At 38.9% G+C, this 24,110-nt stretch overlaps 1 protein-coding gene across 2 annotated transcripts in view; it reads right to left on the minus strand.

The window, feature by feature from the left end:
• Nucleotides 1-13,742: 13,742 nt before the first annotated feature.
• The window catches only part of fam219aa (family with sequence similarity 219 member Aa), a 67,051-nt gene continuing 56,683 nt past the window's right edge, over nt 13,743-24,110 (minus strand). The window contains exon 6 of one of the 2 annotated variants that reach the window (XM_048537208.2): nt 13,743-21,288. In XM_048537208.2, coding sequence (XP_048393165.1) covers nt 21,136-21,288 — 153 coding nt within the window. In that variant the 3' untranslated portion in view covers nt 13,743-21,135. Of the gene's footprint in view, nt 21,292-24,110 lie in introns of both variants that reach the window. The other variant, XM_048537198.2, reaches the window with a different exon arrangement.

The following is a 24,110-nucleotide window of genomic DNA, read 5'->3' on the forward strand; positions in this document are numbered from 1 at the left end:
ACTTTGTTATCTCAAATATTTCAATGTGTTCAGTCTTGGAGAGATTTGAACTAAGTTTGTAGAAGCTAACATCTCATATCCACATCACTACTAGTTCTCTTGGAGTGTTGCTTTAATAAAAGTACCACCTAGAAGGCAGTTTGGCAGGATACATGGTATGATATTTTAAATTGAGAATGTCAAATCTTCATTAGTTATATTGTGAATAATTAAAAGCCATCTGCTGCTTCTTAACATTTCCGCAACCAAGTTACAGATCATTATAATTAGGTTAGCTACACTCCCCATATTTATAAAACTTGCATTATAACAAGACATTTTTGTTTCTATTTTAATGAAGAGTTGCGTTTAGGTCACATTTGTAACTTCAAAAGCATCCAGCTGATGGGTTTGGTTTGTAGGAGCTCCTTCATACCCAGCCATCATTAATTAGGACATAAATAGGCATTCAAAAATACTAAGCATCAGTGTTTCTGAAAGGAAGACACGTTTTGTTGAAGATTTACATTGTACTCATCAAACCAATTTGCAAAAAATACTAAAATATAGGCAAAACAATGTTTATATTCAATGAGAGGTGAGTCATCCTGTAGAATAATGCCTATCCTGATCATTTCTCATTTAATGTTTCACAAGTTCATGCAAGGATCTAAGGCCCACCACTTTTGTTCCTGTAAAGTGCCCAGTCCACCTCAGTTCATTCTGGAAGGGCAAGGTGCCTTAAAAATTTGACATCAGGTGAAGCTAGATGTTTCTGGCTGCTACCAGCCACTTGTGGTGTTTACCACTAACAGGATGCTGCTGTCAAGTCAAAAAGAGTTTCTGCCTATGACACAAATGAGTAAGGTGAATATGAAGCTCAGCGCTGGTGTGATGCTAAGTATGTAGCTCATGTGTCCCAAAGACTGGGAAATTGCATGGAGAAGCATATACCTTCGGCTGTTTGTAACAAAGTGCTCACCAAACCCAAGCAGCACAACATAAACATGGCTAGCAAAACTGGAGTCAATAGGAATTGGTGGAAAACACTACTGTTTGGAGTCATACCTGGCACAAAAGCAAATGGTTGCGGTTGGTGAAAGTTAGTTGTCTCAGCTCCAAAACACCTTCCCAAGACTTCTTTAAGGTAGTGATCTAAGCCCAACAATGTCTGACCTTCCCTTCAAGGTCAGAAGTGGAGATATTCATTGATATTTGCACAATATTCAGCACCTTTCATATCTTAAGATACTGAAGTCGTCCACATCCATATGCAGCAAAGCCTGGGTAATCTTGATGTTTATGCCAATAATTGACAAGTAACATTCACGCCAGGCATGTGCCAGGCAATGGCCAGCTCCAAAAGTGATAATCTAACCACTACCCCTTGATAAGCAATCATCATTGAATCCTCTCTATCAACATCCTGGGTGCCACCATTGTTCAGAAATTTAAACTGTTTGGCCACATAAGTACTGTGGCTTCAATAGCAGGTCTTGTAGCAATCTTGCAGTGAATAACTCATCTCCTGACATCCTAAAGTCTGTCCAACAGGTACAAGTCAAGGTGGTGATGGAATACCGCGATTTGCCTAGATGAGAGCTACTCTAGCAATGCTCGAGAAGCTGGACACCATTCAGAACAGAACAATATGCTTGATTGGCGTAAGTTCCATAAACATTCACTCCCTCCACTACTGATGCTCAGTAACAGTAGCATGTATCATCTACGAAATGTGCTGCAAAATTTACCAAGGTTACTCATTCAGAACCTACTAGACCCACAAACAATTCCATCTAGAAGGACGATGGCAGCAGGTACAATGGGAACACCATCACATTCCTCTCTAAGTCACTCACTATCCTGATTTGAAATATATCACCATTCTTTCAGTGTCATTGGGTCAAAATCCTGGAATTTCTTTCCTTTTAGCATTCTGGATGTACTCTGGCAAATTGACAGCAGTGATTCAAAAAGGCAGCTCACCACTACCTTCTCAAGGACAATTAGAGATAGCCAATAAATGTTGGTCCAGCCAGTAATACTCACATCTCATAAATGAAATGTTAAAAAAGTCAACATTTATGGCATAATTCTATGTATGCAATGAATAATGGAGAGAACCAATTTAGCATTATCAGTCATACTCAAAATATGTCACAGTGCAAGGTTACAAGGATAGGGTAGGGGGATGGGTCTGAGTGGGATGTTCTTTGGAGGGTCAGTGTGGACTCAATGGGCTGTATAGCCTGCTTCCACACTGCAGGAATTCTATGATTCCATGAATTGTGTGCACTAGAAACTACATTTATTTTGAATCACAGTCATTGTAACCCTGCATTTCCCATGCATAATCCACGTAGCCTGCGCATCCCTGGACAAGACGGGCAATTTGGATTAGTCAATCCACCTGTACATCTTTGGACTGTGGGAAGAAACTGGAGCACCCGGAGAACTGCAAACCTGTGTTCCTGGTGGTGTGAGACAGCAGATCTAACCACTGAGCAACTGTGCTGCCCATTAATAGACAAGGTGTCGTTCTTTGGATACATTAGAAACATACATATGCATACACTGTGCCTGTTCAAAAGCAACAAAGTAGGTGACAGGCCTTCTCTGGTTGATGTTTTCAGGGCAATGCCTCAATCAGAGTCAACCTGTCAAAGATAACTGCCAGCCATTAATAATGGTGCATTTTCCATGGCAACACCTCTACCAAGCTAAGCCCACTTGGCAACCAACCAGCACGCTCCTCTTGAAGAGTTGAACTGTTTTTCTATTTACTTTGGGCATTTCATGTAAACTGTCATGACAAAGGAAAAACAATAAGTTTTGACAATTTTTCAGCAACACTGATTAAGATACCATACTGTCAAAATAGAAGATCATTTTAAAAAAATCTTCGCAAATACCAGCACCCACAGTATGTTAAGTGATTTACCTCTTAGATATAGGCCTTATCCTAGATTATTCTAGTGCTTTTAAAATGATATATTTCACTTCATCTTTCTGTGTATCCTACTTGGCCTTATTGGGTGGCTTGCCCTTTTCAAAGGGTACTGTTATTCTGCAGTTACAGATTTCAGATCAATGCTCCTGTTAAGTGTGATATATGACCAGCAGGCCTGGGATTAAATTGCTGTTTTCACATTGTACTCTGTTTACTGCATGAACACAGATCTTTTTACAGGAATATTTGTTCTAGAATGCAGCTTTGTAATGTGCTTTCATATTAGTAAGAGTACCAACTATTTGGAATTCTGACGCACTTGAAGCTATTTAATATTCAAAGTAGCATGTAAGCATTTTCTTAATTCAGTTGCACAGGAACTGAGCTGTGCTGCAGCATAGGTCTATAATAAGTAAAAACAAAATACTGTGCTTGCTGGAAATCTGGAACCCTGGAGAAACTCAGCAGGTCTGGCAGGCTTGAAAAAAAGCCTCTGAAGGAAGTGTCATACTGGTTTCAAAACATTAATTCTGTTTCTCTCCCCACAGAAGCTGCCAGACCTGTTGAATTTCTGCAGCATTCTCCAGGTTTCTTTGGTGCTACAGCTGAACTACTCTGACAAATTTGCTGGAAACTGGTGAAAGAGGTACGAATGGTAGATATTCATGTTATTGTCATTGTATCTCTTTTCACCCCCCCCCCCACCCAAAAGGTAATGTAGTACATCTCAAGTACTGGGTTCAGAGACTGATATGGATTTTCAGTATCATTGACTGCAAATATGAATGATGTAGAGGTGCCAGTGTTGGAATGGAGTAGAAAAAAGTCAGAAATCACATATCAGGTTTATAGTCCAACAGATTTATTTGAAAACACAAGCTTTTGGACCCTCAGCCTGAAGAAGGACTGAGGCTCAGAGGCTCCAAAAGCTTGTGTTTTCAAATAAATCTGTCGGACTATAACTGGTGTGGTGTGGTTTCTGACTTTGCAAATAGGAATACTCCTCTGTTTTGTTTTTAACAGCACACTTTCCTTTAAAAAGGTATCAGTCTTCAACCTTCAGAGTTGATGTAATGATCTCCTCAGCGGTCAACCAAACTTCTTTATATGTCCGTCTGTGCTCAGTCATTATTATCCACAATTAGTCAAGCATTACAGAGGATGGTGATCAAATGTGTACTGCAATATAACTACTTAGCCATGAATGATAAGCAGTAAGACTGAATACAAGATAGATTATAGTTGGTTGTGTCTTGCTCAGGTTGAAGTTTATGAAGGATAAATTACAATAGGCTGGCACTGAAAGCAATGCAGTAGTTAAAAACTGGTGGTGATTCAGATCGACAACAAATTAAGTCAGCATAGTGCCTTTGATGTGGTAAGGAAAATTGCAAAGCTTGTGCCTGTTGTTGCAGTTTGTCACACTCTTGCCTCTAAGCTTGAAGAGCTTGTAATCAAGCCCTCTCCAAGACTTTCAGACAAAATCTATGTTGATATTCCAGAGAAAGTTCACTAGGATGGAATCTTGGTATGGAGCAATTGAATTATGAGCAAAGGTTAAACAGGTTTGGACTCTACTCACTGCAGTTTAGAAGAATGAAATGTGATCTCATTGACACATATAGGATTATTAAGGGGCTTGACAAAGCAAATGCTGAGAGGATGTTTCCCCCTCATTTGAGTGCCTAGGGCCAGAGGGCATAGTTTGAGAACAAAGGTATGCCAAATTACAAGTTGAGGTAGATACACTCTTGGTCAGATAGGGAATCAAGTGTTGTGAGGAAAGGGCAGGAAAGTAGATACGAAGAATGTCAGATCAGTCATGATCCTATTGAATGGCAAAACAAACTTGAGGGGCTGAATAGCCTAGTCTTATTTTTATTTCTTATCAATTTATAGTCTGATGAGAGATGGCATCAACCCATGGCAACGTTAAAGCAAGATTCTATGGCACTGTCTGCTCTCTCTGGAGAACATAAAAGATCTGTGCCTTCATTAAAATAAAAAGCAGGGACCAGTGAAATTAGCCCCATGTACATTTTTATTCCTCATACAACAGCATCTGGTCATGGTTGCACTGCTTGAGGTTGTTGAATATAAATTGACTGCTGTTTCCTACATTGCAACAGGACTTCATTTCAAACATACTTCACTAGTTGCAAAGTATTTTGAAATGTCTGATGACTGTGACAGATGCAATATATATATTACATGTAACTCTTCCTTCTACTTCTAAAGTAATTCACAAAATTAAGTAAAATCTTTATGCCAAGTCAAAGGACAAAATACAGGGGTTTTCTGGGATTCAATATATTTCAGAATGGGCAGGGGAATGGGTCAGTGCAACAGGATTTAATGTGGGATAAGATAAAGGGCCACATAACATTGGATGAAATGAAGTTCGTAGAAACTGAAAGACAGAAATTTGCCAAGGAGAGATTTAGAATGTTTTTCTTGCTCTTGGGATATGGACATTCCTAGCTGGCCAGCATTTATTGCACGTCCCTAGTTCCCCTTGAGAAGGTAGTGCTGAGCTGCCTTCTTGAACTACTGCAGTCTTCCTGCTGTGGGTTGATCCACAATGCCATTAGGGAGGGAATACCAGGATTTTGACCCAGCGACAGTGAAGGAATGGCGGTATGTTTCCTAGTCAGGATGGTGAGTGGCATGGAAGGGAATTTGAATGGGCTGGTGTTCCCATGAATCCACTGCCCTTGTCCTTTTATATGGACGTGGACTTGATAGGTGCTTTCTAAGAATCTTTGATGATTTGGAAATACGTCACTGTTTCTTCATGTCATTCCATCAAAATCCTGGATTTACCTCCCTAATGGCATTCAAAGTCTACCTACAGTACAGTGACTTCAGTGATTCTAGAAGGCAGCTCACCATCACGTTCTTTCAAAGGATCATGACTCTGTAGAATTCATTAGTGTGTGTAGATACTGGGAAGCTGGAGGAGGAGAAAGACAGACTTTTAAGTGGTGATGGATTGAACAGTTATCAAGATCAGGCAGGAAAGTGCATTTGAGGCCTAGATCACACATAAGAACACAAGACATATGAGGAGAATTAGGCCATTCAGCCCATAGAGTCTGTTCCACCATTCAATCATATTGATATGTTTCTCCGTTCCATTCTCCTATGTTGTCTCTGTAACCTTTGATCCCATTACTAATCAAGAACCTCTCTATCTCAGCCATAAATACACTCAATGACTGCCTCTACAGCCTTCTGTGGCAATGAGTTCCACAGATTCGCCACACACCAGCTGAAGAAACGCCTCCTCTTAGCCATGACTGCATCAAATGGTGGAACAGAATTGAAGGGCTGAATTACCTGGTCCTTCATGTGGTTCTTATGTTCTCAGGGGCAGCTGGAGAGGAGCAATAAATTCTGGCCAAACCAGTAACATGCACATCCCACAAATGAATACAAAATTTGAAAAAAGGATGAAGCAGGGTGGACTACCTAGCATGACGCCATGCACGGGAAATTGCAATGGTAAATCCATCTCCTTCCTAAAATGTGTTTGTCTCAAAATTGGGTGAGATGTCTCACAGATTAATCAAGCAACAGCCTGGCATAGCCACACCCACCAAATTATACAATACAGACAATATCCAAGACCCCATCATCCCAATCTTTAAGTATGTTATGTCCCACTAGCAGGCCAGACCATCGAGAGATGTCAGCTCAGTGGTATACAGCCATGTTTCTGATTACTCAAGACCAACTCTGAACCCCATGAAGTCTCATAACATCAAGTGAAACATGTATAGTAACTTCTGATGAATACCATTATCTGTTATCCATCCATTTTTCCTTGATAAATAAACATTCCTCCATGTTGAATCACAATTGGAACAATCACCAAGATTAGAAGGGGCACAGAACCTTTTCTGTGTGGGGGTCTTCAATGTCTATCACCAAGATACCACCCATACTGACAAAACTGACTAAAGTCTTTAAGGGCATTGTCGTTTGACTGGCTCAGCAGCAGGAGCTAAGAAAACCGAAGGGGCAAAACCTACTTTATCTTCACTGATCTCTTTGCCACAGATGCATTTGTCCATGACAGTATTAGTAGAGTGACCACAGCACAGTCCTTGTAGAATCAAAGTCCATTGTGGATACCTCATGTTATGTGCTACCATCACTACACTAAATGATACAGATTTCTAAAAGAAAACTGGAGTGACTCAAAATTGGACATCTATCCAAGCAACCATTACCATCAAGTGGCAGATAACCATAGTTCAACAAGTTCAGGGATGTAGGACAGGAGTTTCACTAAATATATCTAAAAGAGGTGCCAACCTGGTGAAGCTACAACAGGACTACCTGAATACCAAAAATGCATCAGACGGCAATGCAGAGAAGAGAGATCCCTTAACCAGTGTGGAGCTGGATGAACACAGCAGGCCAAGTAGCATCTTAGGAGCACAAAAGCTAACATTTCGGGCCTAGACCCTTCATCAGAAAAGGGGGATGGGGAGAGGGTTCTGAAATAAATAGGGAGAGAGGGGGAGGCGGACTGAAGGTGGATACCGCTTGGGAACCCTGCAGCCCAATGGTATCAATGCGGATTTCACAAGCTTCAAAATCTCTCCTCCCACCACTGCATCCCAAAACCAGCCCAACTCATACCCGTCCCTAACCTGTTCTTCCTCTCACCTATCCCCTCCACCCACCTCAAGCCACACCCCCATCTCCTACCTGACTCATCCCACCTCCTTGACCTGTCCGTCCTCCCCAGACTGACCTGTCTCTTCCCTACCTCCCGACCTATACTCTCCTCTCCACCTATCATCTTCTCTATCCATCTTCAGTCTGCCTCCCCCTCTCTCCATATTTATTTCGGAATCCTCTCCCCATCCCCCTTTTCTGATGAAGGGTGTAGGCCCGAAATGCCAGCTTTTGTGCTCCTAAGGTGCTGCTTGGCCTGTTGTGTTCATCCAGCTCCACACTTTGTTATCTTGGATTCTCCAGCATCTGCAGTTCCCATTATCCCTTAAACAGTGGATTAGATTTGAGTTCAGCAATCCTGCCCCATCTAATTGTGAATGGTAGTGGACAATTAACCAACTAACAAGAGGAACAGGAGGCTCCAAAAATGTAATCATCCTCAACAATGTAGAAGCCCAGCACATTCAGTTCAAAAGTCAGAACTAAAGCATTTTCAAACATCACCAGTCAGAAATGCTAAATGGAAAAAACATTTTAACCTCCCCCAACATCACAGATGCCAGTCTTCAGCCAATTTGATTCAGTCCATGATATGGCTGAAAAAATGTTGCAAAAGCAATGGGTCCAAGCAGCATTCTTGCAATAGAATTGAAGATGTGTGCTCCAGAAATATCTGCATCCCCAAGCCAAACTGTTCCAGTTTGTAACATCAGCACCTACCTGACACTGTGGAAACTGTCATGTCCATGTAAAACGGATTACACCCATTCCAATGAACTACCACCCCAGGCATTTATTCTTGATCATTAGCAAAAGTTAGAGCGACTCTTCTTCTTACCGTACATGATGGATAGATCATTGATCAAGGGGCTAAACTTTGCACGCTGCTCAACCCAGGCTGAGCTACTTGACTTCTATCAATAACAATTTTCCCTTGTGTTGTATGACTCCAGCCAATGGAGAGTTTGCCTGTAATTAAAACTGTTTTGAAGTCTCTAAAGAGAGCCATCTGAACTTGAATTAGGAGATTTTTCTAAATTGCTTGTCATTTATCTGGAAATTAACCTGAAATTTTGCAATGGGTTCGCAGACACTCAAGAGGCCCTGTCATCAGCAAAAAGCAATCATCTCTATTCATCTGCTGATCACACAAAACTGTATGGGAAAAGACATGTTGTCAAAAAGATGCATTAAGTTCTTACCATTATATTTGTTTCTATTCAAAGATCCAGAAAGGCGGCAGATATGTGCAGAGAGAGATTGATTCATATTCTGTCTGAGCGATTCTTGAAATGTGTAGCTTGAAGGACCTAAATAAAGCCTCAGATGTCAAGTTCACTGCTGCTGATAGGATTAATGACTGTTCCCTCATGCTACTGCAATTCAATGATTTTACTTATACGATTTCCCCTGAAGCATTCAATAATGTTAAGTGAAAAATCCCACAAAATGAATAAGACAAATATTTGCCGATGGTACTTTTAAGACAATATATAAATAGCATTTTCTTAAAAATTACTTTGTTTAGATGTCTCGAATCATTATACTGTAATAAGTGTAGTCGGCTCTGCAGGGTCAAATCGGGTAGAAACATGATGAGAAAATGTTATCATGCTAAAAACAATTAAGACCCAATAATCCAAAAAAGTGGAGATAGGGTAGTGGTAAAAGACGGTTTGTGACTAGAGGCAGGTGTCCATTGGTGTATCATAGGGATCAGTGCTGCGCCCTTTCAGTGCTTAAGTGATATGGTTGAGAATGTGGAAGCGATGATAAATAAGTTTGCAGATGACTCAGAGATTGGCCACTTGGTTAAATGCGAAGGAAAACTGCTTGTCTAGCATCCAGTTCTGAATGGGTTACACCTTTCTCTAGTTAAATATGGGAAAGACCAAAGCATTTATTTGATTTAGACTTAGATTTAAACTTTATCACCACATGTACTCAAGCACAAAAGCACAGGACCATAGTGAAAAGTGTATGTTACCATACACAGTGCCACATTAGATATAAGTACCTCGATACAAAATCTTAAGAACAGAGTAGAAAGAAATAAAGAAGAAAGTTAAAAGATAAACATTATTGTTCTTCTTGGTGTTAAGTAGAACAATAAAGAAATAAAGGTAAACGTTCAAACATTACAGTCTAAGTACTTAGCCAAATTGGGAACACACTCCCTATAAGGACTCGATCTCTAACTTTTGGCACACTTTGCCCAGGCTGGCTCAATCTCCCCTGCTCTTGACATCTTGGGCTGCCTGCTGCCAACAACGCTGCAGAGGTTAGGCAACATCCATTCCCGTTTAGGGCTTGTTTCTGCGATCTGAGGCCGCTGAAGTCCGAACCAGGGCTCCAGCTGCTGCCACACACTGGACCATCAAAGCATCAATCCATATGCTGTCTGCTCTGGGCCTTGCCTTCGGTCTGCACCCTGGGCTTTGGGAACTCATCACCTCTAGCTGACTGCCAAATTCTTCAATGAATGGACAGGCCACAAGTCATTGCCTCGCACTGGACTTCCAGGGAAAATAGCCCCAGCCTATTCAGCTTGTCCCTATTGCTCAAACTCTCCAAACCTGGCAACATCCTTTTAAATCTTTTCTGAACTCTTTCAAGTTTCACAAATCTCCTATAGCAAGGAGACCAGGATTGCACGCAGTATTCTAAAAGTAGCCTAACCCTCCAAATCATTTATGTATATTACAAACTACAGCGGTCCCAGCAGATATTGATCCCTGCAGAACACCACTGATTACACAGGTCTCCAATCTGAAAAACATCTGTCCACTACTACTCGGTCTTCTATGACCAAGGCAGTTCTGCACCATCTTACCAATACATCACAGATCCCATGTGACTTCATCTTTTGTAACAGCCTGTCATGACAGACATTGTCAAAGGCCTTGCTAAAGTCCATTGTTATGGACCAGACCAAACCCCCTCAAAATATATAAAGAAAGTAGCCTAGACCCTAACTTTTTCTTATTTTAAAAAGTAAATGTAAGGTATGGCAATCCAGATGCAATTCAATTGGTCAAGCTACTTGATGTTAAGCAATAAAACAATTTATTCATACGCTACAGTTAAAATACAAAAAAAACGGCTTAGCTGTAATTCTATCAAAATACTTAAAACAATAGATACTATAAATATTACTAATTAATTAGCAACATCACATAAACATACACTTGGCAAAGGCAAAGTCAATAACATAGAATGTTTCACATGCAATTTTGGCAGCCCAGGAAGAAAAATGTCAAGAAAACTCAGTGCGGCAGTGAGTGTTTTTCCCCGCTTTTATTTGTGGGCTTTGCTGGCTAGCCAGCATTTATTGCCCATCCCTAATTGTCCAGAGTCAATCATATTGCTGTGGGTCTGGAGTCACATGTAGGACTGACCAGGTAAGATGGCAGTTTCCTTCCCTAAAGGGCATTATTGAACAAGATGAGATTCTCCTGACAATCAACAACGGATTTATGATCTTCCCTACACTCTTAATTCTAGATATTTACTGAATTCAAATCCCACCAACTGCCATGGTGAGATTCGAACCTGGGTCCCCAGAATGTTATCTGGCTCAACAGTCTAGTGATAGTACCACTGGGCCATCACCTCCCCTAGATACACTGCTGTTTCTAAACCCTGCTGAGACCCCAGCAACAACTATTGCTGAAAACAAAAATCTAAAAAATCCTGGTTTGATGGGAGCTTGACCATACCCATGCAGACTGTTTCTATTGTTCCAACTTTCAAAACAACCCCAAACCCTGACAAGTGGTTTACTTTACTGGCTTTACAAATAGATAGTTTGACACCTCTGTCTTAACACTTCTCTTTGAATAAAAAGGATAAATTGTACATCTTAAAACCACAATATCATTACACCATCTACTGCTCTGTCCTCAATCACCTTCGTCACTTTCTCAAAAAAAAAAATTCAAGTTTGAGACACACAACCTTCCCTGGACAAAGCCGTGCTGTCTATCATCAGTCGGTCCATATTTTTTCCAAATGTGAGCAAATCCTATCCTTCAGGATCTTCTCTAATAATTTCCCTACCACTGATATAAGGCCCACTGGCCTGTAATTTTCCAGATTATCCCTGTTGCCCTTCTTAAACAAAGGAACAATATTGGCTGTTCTCCATTTCTCGAGGACTTGTATCGTGACTAAAGGGGATAGTGACTGGAACGAAGTCAGCCAGGTGGATCTTTAAATAGGGATTTCCCGATTGGGGCTGCTAACCTGGTTCAATCACGGCATTCTAGCTGACAGAGATAAGGAGGACTGTCCAGGAGTTGGCTATCATCTACCTTGGTCAGTGTCATGTACTATGCATGTGTAAATAAAGAGTAACTTAATGTTGGGATATCTGCCTTCATGGAGTTGTTTCAGATACAAAGCTTTCATAAAAAGTAACAGCAATTTCCCTACCTCCCTCAGCATTCTGGAATAAATCTTAGGTCATAGAAGTCCTGGGGATTTGTCTACCTTGATGCTTTTCAAAACTCCCAACACCACCTTTTTTATTGAGACTCACCATTCACCATGTCCTTCCTCATTTTAAATACCAATGCAAAGTATTTGTTGAGGACCTCACCCACTTCCTCCACCTCCATGCAAAAATTCCCTCTTTTGTCAGTGAGTGGACCAACTCATTCCCCAACTACCCTCTTGCTGTTTATAAATGCGTAAGACACCTTTGGATTTGCCTTAATCCCGTTTGCCAAAAACACTGCATGGCCTTTCTTAGCTCCCCTAATTCCTTATTAGAGTTCTTTTCTATCCTTTTATTGTTAGAGGGTTGTCTCTTGAGTTTCCTTAACTTTATGCATGCCTTTTTCTTTTCAAACTAAGCTTTAAACTTCTCTTGTCATCCAAGTTTCTTGAATCTTGCCATTGTCATCCTTCATTGTCACAGGAACATGTCAGAACTGGACTCTAATCAAAAGGCCTTTAGAAGATTTCTATGTGCAGATGTGGATTTAGCCTCAAAATGTTGCCTCCAATTGACATTTCCTAGTTCCAGCCTAAAATTGTGGTAGTTTGCTTTCCCCCCCATTTAATACATCCATCTGACAGCTCTTATTCTTATCCACATGTAACTTAAACCTTGCAGAATTATGATCAATGTTCCCAAAATGGTCCTCCACCAAAACTTCGATCGCCTGGGCAGGATCATTCCCCAGTACCAGATTTGGTATGGCCCCTTCCCTAGCTGGGCTACTTACATGTTGTTTTAAAACAGCACTGTCTTGGACATACCTATCAAGTTCCATTGCACATCTGAGCCCCTAGCACCAAGTGATTCCCAGTCAATCCAGGGGAAATTAAAATCACCCATAGGCCCGAAATGTCAGCTTTCCTGCTCCTCAGATCCTTCTTGGCCTGCTGTGTTCAACCAGCTCTACACCTTGTTATCTCTATAACTGTACTGTTTTACATTTTTCCATAATCTTTACACATCTGTTTCTCTATCACCAGCTGGCTGTCGCGAGGTATGTAGTATAAGCCCAAAGTGACAGCACCCTTCTTGTTCCTGAACTTTACCCATGCAGCCTTGCTGGACGAGCGCTCCAAGGTGTCCTCCCTCAGTAGAGCTGTGATTCTCACTTCTCAGTAACATAATACTCTCACCTGTTTTACATCTTCTCTAACTCATCTGAAAACATCTAAATCCTAGAATGTTGAGCTACCAGTCTTGTCTATCTCTCAACCAAGAGTAGATGATATATTCAGGAATGGGAGCAGAAAGCTGCTTTAAAAGGAGAACACCTCATTGAGAGGTTCATGGCAGGAAATCAAGAGGAGTAGAGAATTAATGGAACCAAGAACTGGATGTTAAGAGAGACTGGCCTTCAGCGAAGGAAAATTACACCGCTGCCTAGTTTATTTGAAGCTGACATTTCTAGACACATTGTAAAACTGCAGATCTTCAGACTCACAACAAAGCAGAACATGTATATGTATCCATACTTTTTAAGTTCCGCATGCTTACATGAAAACACACAAAGCAGAGTAAATATAGGTTTCACCTCATAAGGCAATTCATGGCACAGGAATAAAAGGATAGACAATACATGAGATTTCACATACACTTTTATTGATGTGTTACACTACAATGACAAGGATGAATGACAAATACTGCATTGTAAAATGTTAAAAAAAAGTCTATACACATTCCTATTTTCAAAAATGTGAAACAAATTATTTTTGAATACTTGATAACAAATAAAAATCTTTTTGAACTAAACGTTTAAGGCATCATCTACTTGCAAACCAAATCAATGCAAAAGATAGATGAATTTTCAAAAAGCTTGGGAAACAAACTAAATAGTCTTCTTCTAAACAGAGTTTTTGAAGCAAATGTAAACAGGCAATGGCCACCATATGTGGGATTCATAGCTTCCACTTGCAATGCTTAGTCACAAAACACCCTTAAAAGAAAGTACAGAACCAGGATTGCTCAATCATGTAAAATACATCGAATGCAACAATCACCATTGGTTCAAGTTTAATTCCCTCCTCCTTTTTCAAGCTAGACATATGTCTAAGTCACGTTTGGATAGCTAAGAGGAGGAAGCAAGGAACCAATTGGATCACTCTCCGTCACAGAAAACAAGCTTTCAAATAAAATCATGTATTTGGGTAGCTAATTCTGGAGGATAAAATATTAAAATTGAAATCGATAATTCAGGATCAGAGCTGATTGTACAATAAAGAATCCTGAAATCTTTCTCAATGCAAATTGCAATAATTCTTCACAAACATTCAGCTCAGTGTCTAAATAATTACTTTAAACTGAATATTTTCTGTATTACATGAGTTAATACAAAAGTAAAAACAATTAACACGCTGAAGCTGTAACCTCAGGTCAGTTTGCATAGACAATTGCAGTCCAAGATTCTAAGCTGAAGCACACTGCAAAAAAAAAAAAAGCTGTTCACACTTGTAAATCTGGGCTTATTTGTTTTGTTTAAAATATAGTAATCAGTCATTTTTAGTTTCATGGAAGAGTTAGAACGGTCTGTCCGGACAACTTTCACGTTTTGGTGCAAAAGTTTTGTTTTATATTGGACTTTTTAAAATGATCATTCTCAACATGATAATGACTGCTCAATGCATGAGGGATAGATAATCAAAAGAAAACTGCAAATGTTGAATATGTGAAATAAAAACAAAACACCTGGACAACGTACAAAACATCCGTCAATGCCTGAACAGAAAAAGATAACAGTATTTTGACTGCAGATTATTGGCACTTGAAGGATCTTTACTCGAAACAGAAAACTTATTCTCTTTCAGATTCTTGTACATTGTTGGGCATTGACAATCATTAGACTGAAAATTTGTTGCGGAGGTCATCTGAAATTTGATATTACTTCATTTTATATTTGTAAACAACTTACGGCACAATAATTTAAACATGCTGTTACAAATCATTGTCACCTGTAATACAGTCAGATTAAAAATATTAAATAGTGCTTAAATATTTAATGTACTTGTTTCACTGTGGTATAGTTTTGTTTTGACATTGAGGTCATATTGCAAGAGGATCACAAACATTATACAATGAAACAGCAATCTGACCCCTACATACATTAAATTAAACCTATGAGAGCTCAATCTCCCTCCTCCAGTACCCTGAAAATATTTTGCTTCCATCTTTCTCACATAAAGAAGAATCTAAATAATGTGCCCAGATACCCAAGCACTCAAAAGCTTCAGAGTTTACACACATATTTCTTTTTAAACTGTGAATTTGAATTGAATATGTTAATGACCTGAACATTACAATATTGGTAATTCATTTACATAAAGAAAAATCAGTGGCCATTAAGTAAATAGTTTCTTTCAGTCCTTTTTGTCTAATTTTCAGTTTAAGGGTCCATGTCCTAAACTTATAATTGTGCAATGTATTGCCATCAAAACTTAGATAATAAATGACGCAACAATAAAAGCAAGAGATTTAGAAAACACAATAAAATGGTGTGGATGCCAGCCACAACTCAACATTGAGTTGTGTTAAGAATACATTTTTAGAAAACAGAAATACTGATGATAGAATTTTGAATGAGCATGATTTAGGTATATGAATACAAATACTTGAAGTGTGGAAATGCATAAAACATTATTAACAGCACAACCAGAATTTTGGATATCACACATTTGGAAACTGAATATCAAGACAAGGAGTCAATTTTAAGTTTGAACTAAACAATTATGGTTTTCACTTTACATAATGCATTAAATTTCAGAGAACAGTGCTCCCACGGCGCTTCAGAGAAAGATTAAAAACAATAGCAAGTGACAGGAGACGTTTGACCACAGGTTTGGTCAAAAAGTTGGATTTAATGGAGATCTTAGAGGGGAGGAAAATGGTGAAAAAGAAGTGGTTAAGAATAAAATTCCTGATTATTGGCCTAGGCAGCTATAGATAGTGACTCCAGTAGTGGTGTCAAAAGGGAAAGGGGCAAAATACATAAGCACGAATGGAAGAGACTGTTTGTACAGCTAACAGAGGTTTTAAAAAAATGGAAGGAGCTAGGCCATGACACGATTAAAGATAATGAAGTGAATTTAAAAGTGGATGCACTGAATGATCAAGTTCGGCCAGCAAACATAGGAGAGATGGGAGACAGTAGATAACTCGGATTAGCCACGATCATGTCGAATGGAAGAGTAGGCTCGAAGGGCAAATGACATATTCCTGCTCCTATTCTTGATTATAGATTATTGATAGCTAAGATTTGGTTGAGTTGAAATTTTTACGAAGTAAAAGCTATTGTAATGGTCAAGGTTGGCTGCAATAAAGTCATGAGAGTTTTACTGGTAGATGGGCTGAAGAGGTTGGATAGGGTGGATGATGTTATGAAGATGTAACCAGACCTTTTTTTGTGATGGAGTGTAAGGGGTCAGATGTTCAGCTTGAAGTTCAATAGTGGAGGGTAAGCAGAATTTATCTTAAAAACTGGCTGACAGGTCTTGAATGCCAGACTTCAATTTCTGACGGATACTACTTTCGCTAGAAGGGGAAGGAGGGTGGGATATAATCAACACAAGGGAAAGCGGAATTCAGCAGGGTCATCTAAACTCAGTTCCAACTTCAAACAGACCCCATTATGACCATAGCAAAGGTCTTAATCGACAGTGTGGAGTTATGAATTTTTGGACTGAACAGAAATGCCCTTGAAGGGGAGAGAAGGTCTCTAGAAATTTTCAAGCAGTGAAGCTATTTAAATCCCCACTCCAACAATAAAACAAATTGCTTTCCTGTGTTAGTAAAAGGCGAAAAAAAAACACCGTTCCAGCAGTTAGAACAGTTATTTGTTGACATAACCCTAAGGGCTCTTTATTAAAGCTTGACTACTTCCCAAGAATCCATAATAACCTTAATGGGGGAACTTGAGCTAACTTCAGTTTATATGAAAACACAAACTAGTAAATAAAGGATTATCATATTGGAATATGGAATGGAATTTGTTTGTGTTTGTAAAGGATTAGCATTCGAAAGGATGCAAACATTATGAGCAGACCTTCATGAATGGGAGATTTTTCTTATTATATGGGGAGCTGCAATAGATATTTAGACTTTTTTGGAACATGGGTCTTCGTAGTGGTCATGGTAGACATTGGGCGAGTTTGCATGGAGTTTGACAGTATCGGGGCAGTGGGTGTGTTAGCATTAAATCGGTATTAAGTTGGCATTACAGGCATGAGAGGTCATTTGAGGGTAGGCGCAGGTCATGAGTTGTCACAGATGGGACATGTGAATTGGATAGGTGAGGTCTGGAAGGCTTAAAACATAAGCAATTCAGTGAGTTTCCCCTAAGCAACGGTGGTGAGCTGAGAAATTTTCAAAAATGTACTATCTTGGGCACAAAGATCCAAACTAGCCATTGTCAGAAAATGCTGATTTGGCTTGGAACCTTAGCTAGAAAAGAGGTGGGAACAGAGTCAAGCGTGTGGATTAGTGACAGGGTCAAAGACAACTGTTTTAGTCTCTCCAGTGTTTAACTAGAGAAAATTGTGTCTCAATGATGACTGGATCAGATAAGCCTTCTGCTAACACAACGGGGATTCATGTTATTTCAGTAAAGCAAAGATGCAGAAATCTGGCAAAAGTATGATCATGATTTGATGATTGGCTATTGTTTGAAGATTCATTACAGGAGTTAAATGTAAAAATATTTGAATACTACAATAAAATGTAAATGTATTATTAGAGGATTTTAGCATTAAAAGTTTTCTGAGAAATATGGTTATCAAGATGATGAGGCGGCATGGATAAAAGTTAGCTATAATGCACAGGGTGCAGGAATTAATTTATTTTTATGAATAAGATATTTAGGACAATAAATATTTGTACAAGATAATGTAGGAAAGCATAGAATATAAAAGAAGAGAAATTTGATTATCTGAACAGCTCCATCTGAGGGGTAATGGAGGGGTTACTTAAATTGGCATGATCTACAGGTTATCATAACAAGAATGGTGGGGATCATCAGAATAATTATCGTCATGAAGGCAGCTATTGAATATGAAGTGCTTCACTGCAGCTAACTAATGAGATTGAGACTTAAAGGTTAAAAGGAATTGAATAAATATTTGTGAAGGATTAAATAAGTAGTAGATAAAAAGGTCAAGGAAATAGATTTTGAGCTTTGAAAATCTCTTACCAGGCAATAGGCCAAATTCCAACTTCAATACTACAATTTTTTAAATTCAGGTTTTATAAACTTGCATATCATCTTCAGAAATTTGTGTTTTCTTCCAGATTTACAATAGTTGGTTTTATTTTTAAATGAAACAGAATTTCTGGAAGAAATGTTAACTTGAACCAGTCTAAGTAAGATCTGGCAAATGGGCAATTTACACCTCAAATATTTTTTGATATTGCAAGATCACAAGACAAGACAAAATCCTACACATGGTGAGCATCATTGTATTAAAGATGGTCATAGTGCAACAAGATCACATCTACTGGAATAGGGTATTTTGTTAAGTGGAAGCTTTAACAAACAGCAGCATTAACCTGAAGGCAAAGACCAAGTTATTCGGACAAGTCACTTTGTTTGCATGGAGTGTTAGCGCAGGACACGTGCATACCAGAACATATACAATACAACATTGTGGTACTGAAACACCAATCAGCAATACTTAATTTCTCTGAAGGTTCTGAAGTGGGGTGGGGGAAGAGAGGTCACTAATAACTTCTGCTTGGGATTCATGATGCATTGAGTGGCAACACATTGAGCATGCTGTTGACTCCTTTAACAACTTGTTAATTTTAAGTGAGTCTCATACACAAAGTTTATGATGTGGAGGTGCCAGTGCTGGAGTGGACAAAGCCAAAAATCACATGGCATCAGGTTATAATCTAACAGGTTTATGTGAAAATACCAGCTTTCGGAGCTCTGCTCTTCCTCAGATGTAGCATGGCAGAGGTAGAATTCTGTGTCATATACCACCTCTCCACACTGCATCCAAGGAAGGAGCAGACCTCTGAAAGCTAGTGGTTTCAAACAAACCTGTTGGCCTATAACCTGGCGTCATGTGATTTTTAACAAAATGTTTAATTCAAAACGCCAAAAAAATTGTTCATTCTAGTGTCATCATAAACTTCAAATTCCTTCTCATACTAGTATCCAACTAAGCAAGGTGAGGAATGAAGTAGTATTAATTATTTAAGTTTTGGTCTAACTCAATACAAGTGCCACATGGATAACATATTACTGCTTAGTTTTTTTAATAAATATATGTACATAAATACATTAACTAAAATTATCAACAATAATGAGCTTTTGAGACAGACAATAAATTATTTAGACACGCAGTAAATATTATATAGGTTAGATTTCCTGCTCAAATATTTATAATCTTGATTAAGATATTTGCACTTTGGAATGTGATATGTAGCTTTTTAGAATTAGGAATTTTCATCCATTATGCTTTTTGTTTAAAATGATCAGTCACGGCTGAAGCAGATTTAAATTTCTCAATAATTGATATTTGGATTTTTCTAACAATTTGATTGGCTATTTGATAGGTTCAGTGCTTCGTCTTAGGGAGGTGGGCAAGAAATAAAACAGATTGTAAAATAGGCATCTGCAGAAATCTTTTTCAATCAAGTGAATGTGCCCAACAGCCAAGTTACACTGACAGTCCAAGAAGTTTCCCAGAACCCTGAACCCAGTCCCTGCTTTATGAGGACCTCTAGTGACAACACATTTAACACAAATCACCTACTCATCTAGCATGTACTTTCCTTTGATTATAACTTAATTGGCCAAGTGCGTGTATTGATTTTTTTTTAACCAATTAAAAATGAAATGTGTCATTGAGAATGATGGAACATAGACCTCCAGGAAATTTCCTGGAGGTCTTGCTAAATTTTAATGTATAATAAGACCATTTATAAATGATGCCAAATTAAAATTATAATTATCCCCATAACTTTGTTAATTATTTCATGTGTAGGGCACTAAAAACACTCCTCAGCTTCATTTTACTTATGTTGCCCGTGCAACACCCAGATTTGCATTTCTGCCTATTTCTAATATTTATATAGTAAACTTACAATAAACTGCTCATTCGAACGTTACAGTTTTTATCTTACCAATTCTTCTACATTCCTTTAACCAAGGTAGCAATATTAGTAACCTTTAAGGAGAGTTACAAACAACAAATAGATCACAAAAAAATTCATCTCTCCAAAACAATACTACAAAGATGTCTTATAGGCATCTTGTTTTCATGTTTCTTTTCTCTGAAAGGAAGAGACCACCATATAGAAATGAAATAAATTTCCCTTTTCAAATCGTCATACATTCAAGGGGAAGATAACTTTAAATCTAATGTTTACGATAATGGTCTAAAACTTGCTTACACAAGTAACTGTACACTAAAAAGTGTACTCTGATTACACCCTTGCAGAGTTTGGATAGCTGTGTAAACTCTAACAAATTTCTATAGCAGTATTATCAAATTCTGAATGTTAATGTAAAGTTAGAAACTTCTAACATTAAAAAATGATATAAATTAGAGAGACAATGAGACAATATTTAAAAAAATTCGCAACTTTTAGGTTAAATATCATTGGCTCCAAAGGCAATGGTAAACATATACAATCAACAAAAACTAGTGTACTTCAAATATAAACAGCCCAGTATTAGTAAACAAAAGAACTGGCAGATGCTTTGCTTTCAGCTCATGACTGATCTTTCAATCATGCCTGAAGTAGTGTTCTATTTCGTCTCTTCCCTCTGCCCCAACTCCAGAAGCAGATGGGTGGGGGCAAAAAAGTATCAGGATTACACAATACAACCACTGCAAAGCAGTAGGATTAATTGTCACCTTCTATCGCACACAAATTCAACACTGCATTCACACTCACTTATGAATGCCATAATGATGGTTTGCTTTTTTTTCAAAACACGGACACAAAGTGCATGTCCTACCATAGGAGGAAGCAATGGCTGTTAGTTTTACAATTACAGTGGAAAGCGTCAATCACATTATTGAACATTGCAAGTAGTGGAGGTGGCCTGGCAACACATGCAGGTGGGGTTTACTGATTTTGGGGGAATAAGATCCAAATCTTCATCATCTGGAATTTCATCTAACCGATAGCCATCTTTCAGGAGCTGGATATTCAAGTCTTGATTAATCTGCTATAAAAAAATACAGAAAAATGTAAGCAACTTAATTGATATTTTATTAGTTTTGTGGAAAGACTCGTTAAATACTTTTTTTTTAAGATTGGCATACAAAAATCAAGAAAAAAAAGGGATCTGGTGGCAAGTTCCAACTCCCCTTCAGATCTTCCAAGTTGATTTGCAAACAGTAGGAAAAGCAATTTATAGAAGATATTTGTTTCTCATCAAGAAAAGAAAGGAATGCTCACCATATACATTCTCCATTCATAATACACGAAAATTATTGAGACAGCAGGTTATCTGCACTGAGGAGAACATGAACATTTACAAATTGAAGCTTTGTAGAAGACAAGCGTGACAGATTAAAAGGGCTGCTTTAAACACAGAAGAGATCCTCACAATGAGGTGGTGATTTTTGACTGCCAATTACATAAAAAACAAGAGAAACTACACTGATGTGAATGTCATCCACCAATAAAATAAAACCAAGCCAGTGATGGTGCAAAGTTTAATAGTTTTCAGGAGGCTCAGTGCTTCCTACTGCACAGATTTTTAATGAAAATTATGATCATGATGCTGGCCACAAAAAATTAGCACTAATTGTTGGACTGTTTACTTGAATATTTGGAACATTTAACTGTTACCAAGAAAATTAGTATAATCCTAAAACACAGAGGAAGCTATTCAGCTATTATGGCTACTAGGTTGAATAGCTGTCTCTTTAGTCTTACTCTTCACAGAATCCCCAGTGTGGAAACAGGTCATTCAGCCCAACAAGTCCATGTCGGTCCTCCAAAGAGAATCCTACCCAACCCATCCCTCTACCCTATCCCTGTAACCTTGTATTTCCCATGACTAATGCACTGAACGCTAAATGCAATTTTGCCAATCCATTGTGGGAGGAAATTGGAGCATCCGGCAGAAACCTAAGCAGGCACAGGGAGAACGTGCAAACTCCAAACAGACAGACGCCCGAGGATGGAATTGAACTCAGGTCCCTGATATTGAGAGGCAGCAGCGCTAACCACTGCACCACTTGCCACCCAGCTCAGTTTCCAAAGCCCTTCAATTTTCTCATTTACTTACCTAATTCTTTTTGAAGATTTCTACTGAATCTACTATCTGTACACTTCTACGCAGCATATTCCAGAACACAATGTCCCGCTTAAAAATCCTGTTTCTACCTCTGCCTCATTTGCAAGTTAACTAAAAATCTGCATCTTCTAGTTACCAAATAGTCTAGCAGTGGAAATTGGTTTATCTTTTCCCAGCTTTGGTGAAAATCATACACGAATGTAAATCAAGATTAGATTTTGAATTAGGCTTATTGTCAAATGTACTCAAGTACATGGATACAGGAGTACAGCAAAAACTGTACAAGTCACCATTTCCGGTGCCTTCATAGATACAGATACCTAAGGCTTTATACCGAGGTATAAGTGAGGAAGGCTGCAAGGTACCCAAGTGGAAAATAAGATACCATTCTTCCAGTTTGCACTGAGCTTCACACTTGAGGATATATAGTGAAGGTAACTGTGGGAATCAATGAGTTTGTAATGGATATTGGTGGTATATGAATTTCAGCGCTGTATGATACCAGGTATATAGATTGTACGTCCCAAAGGTTGATGCATTGTATCATTTAACATATCCCTTCAGCTGTTCAGAACAAGCACTGACCAGACCCAACTAGTATTTCTCAGGTTTAGAGATAATGGGAACTGCCGATGCTGGAGAATCTGAGATAACAAAGCGTGGAGCTGGATGAACACAGCAGGCCAAGCAGCATCTTGGGAGCACAAAAGCTGACATTTCGGGCCTAGATCCTTCATTAGAAATGCCCGAAAAGACACTTTGTTGTCTAGTATTTCTCAGATGTCCAACATCAGATGTAATTCCACAACTGAATAGCATTTGTTACAGAAACCTAAATTTTCAAAGAATAACACTGACAACCAATTTTGTATTGCTAATCAAATTCACAATGCAGCACAATTGCGTGTACTAGAAGAAATTACATATTCATAGAATCATGTAGCAGTAATGCAGACTTTTGACACATTTAGTCTGCACTTAGAACTATTCTAAAACTACGCTTGCCCAACTTTCCAGTGCCCGGCCCATAGTCTTGAATGCTAAACATTTCAAGTGCTTACCCAGTAACTTTTTGAAGGTGTGAGGTCTCCTGCCCGACCAGGCAATGCATTCCAGATTCTCACTACTGACTGGGTGAAAAAAAATTCCTCAAATCCTATCTAAGCCTCCCACCTTTCCCCTTTAAGGTATGTCTCTTTGTTAGCAATCCCTCAACAATAGGAACAGCTGCCTCATATCTACTTTACCCATGACCCTCAATTTTGACATAATTAGGACACTTTTCAGACTTCTCTCCTCAAAGAAAACAACCTGTTTTAACTCAGTAAAATAGGTTGCGAGGTAATTTCTGACTACAATGTTCTAAAAAAATTTCAGTCAATCTGCTACATTTAAAATTCAAATTAAGTTGAACAGTTACCTGTTAATCAGAATTAATAGGTACATTCTCCATGGCAACATCAAAGTTCACCTGTTAAATCAACGTGAATCCTTCTCATGCACTATGAAAGATAATGGGAACTGCAGATGCTGGAGAATTCCAAGATAATAAAATGTGAGGCTGGATGAACACAGCAGGCCAAGCAGCATCTCAGGAGCACAAAAGCTGACGTTTCGGGCCTAGACCCTTCATCAGAGAGGGGGATGGGGAGAGGGAACTGGAGTTCCCTCTCCCCATCCCCCTCTCTGATGAAGGGTCTAGGCCCGAAACGTCAGCTTTTGTGCTCCTGAGATGCTGC

Source organism: Stegostoma tigrinum, chromosome 1 (assembly GCF_030684315.1).
Source record: "Stegostoma tigrinum isolate sSteTig4 chromosome 1, sSteTig4.hap1, whole genome shotgun sequence".
Taxonomy (NCBI): domain Eukaryota; kingdom Metazoa; phylum Chordata; class Chondrichthyes; order Orectolobiformes; family Stegostomatidae; genus Stegostoma; species Stegostoma tigrinum.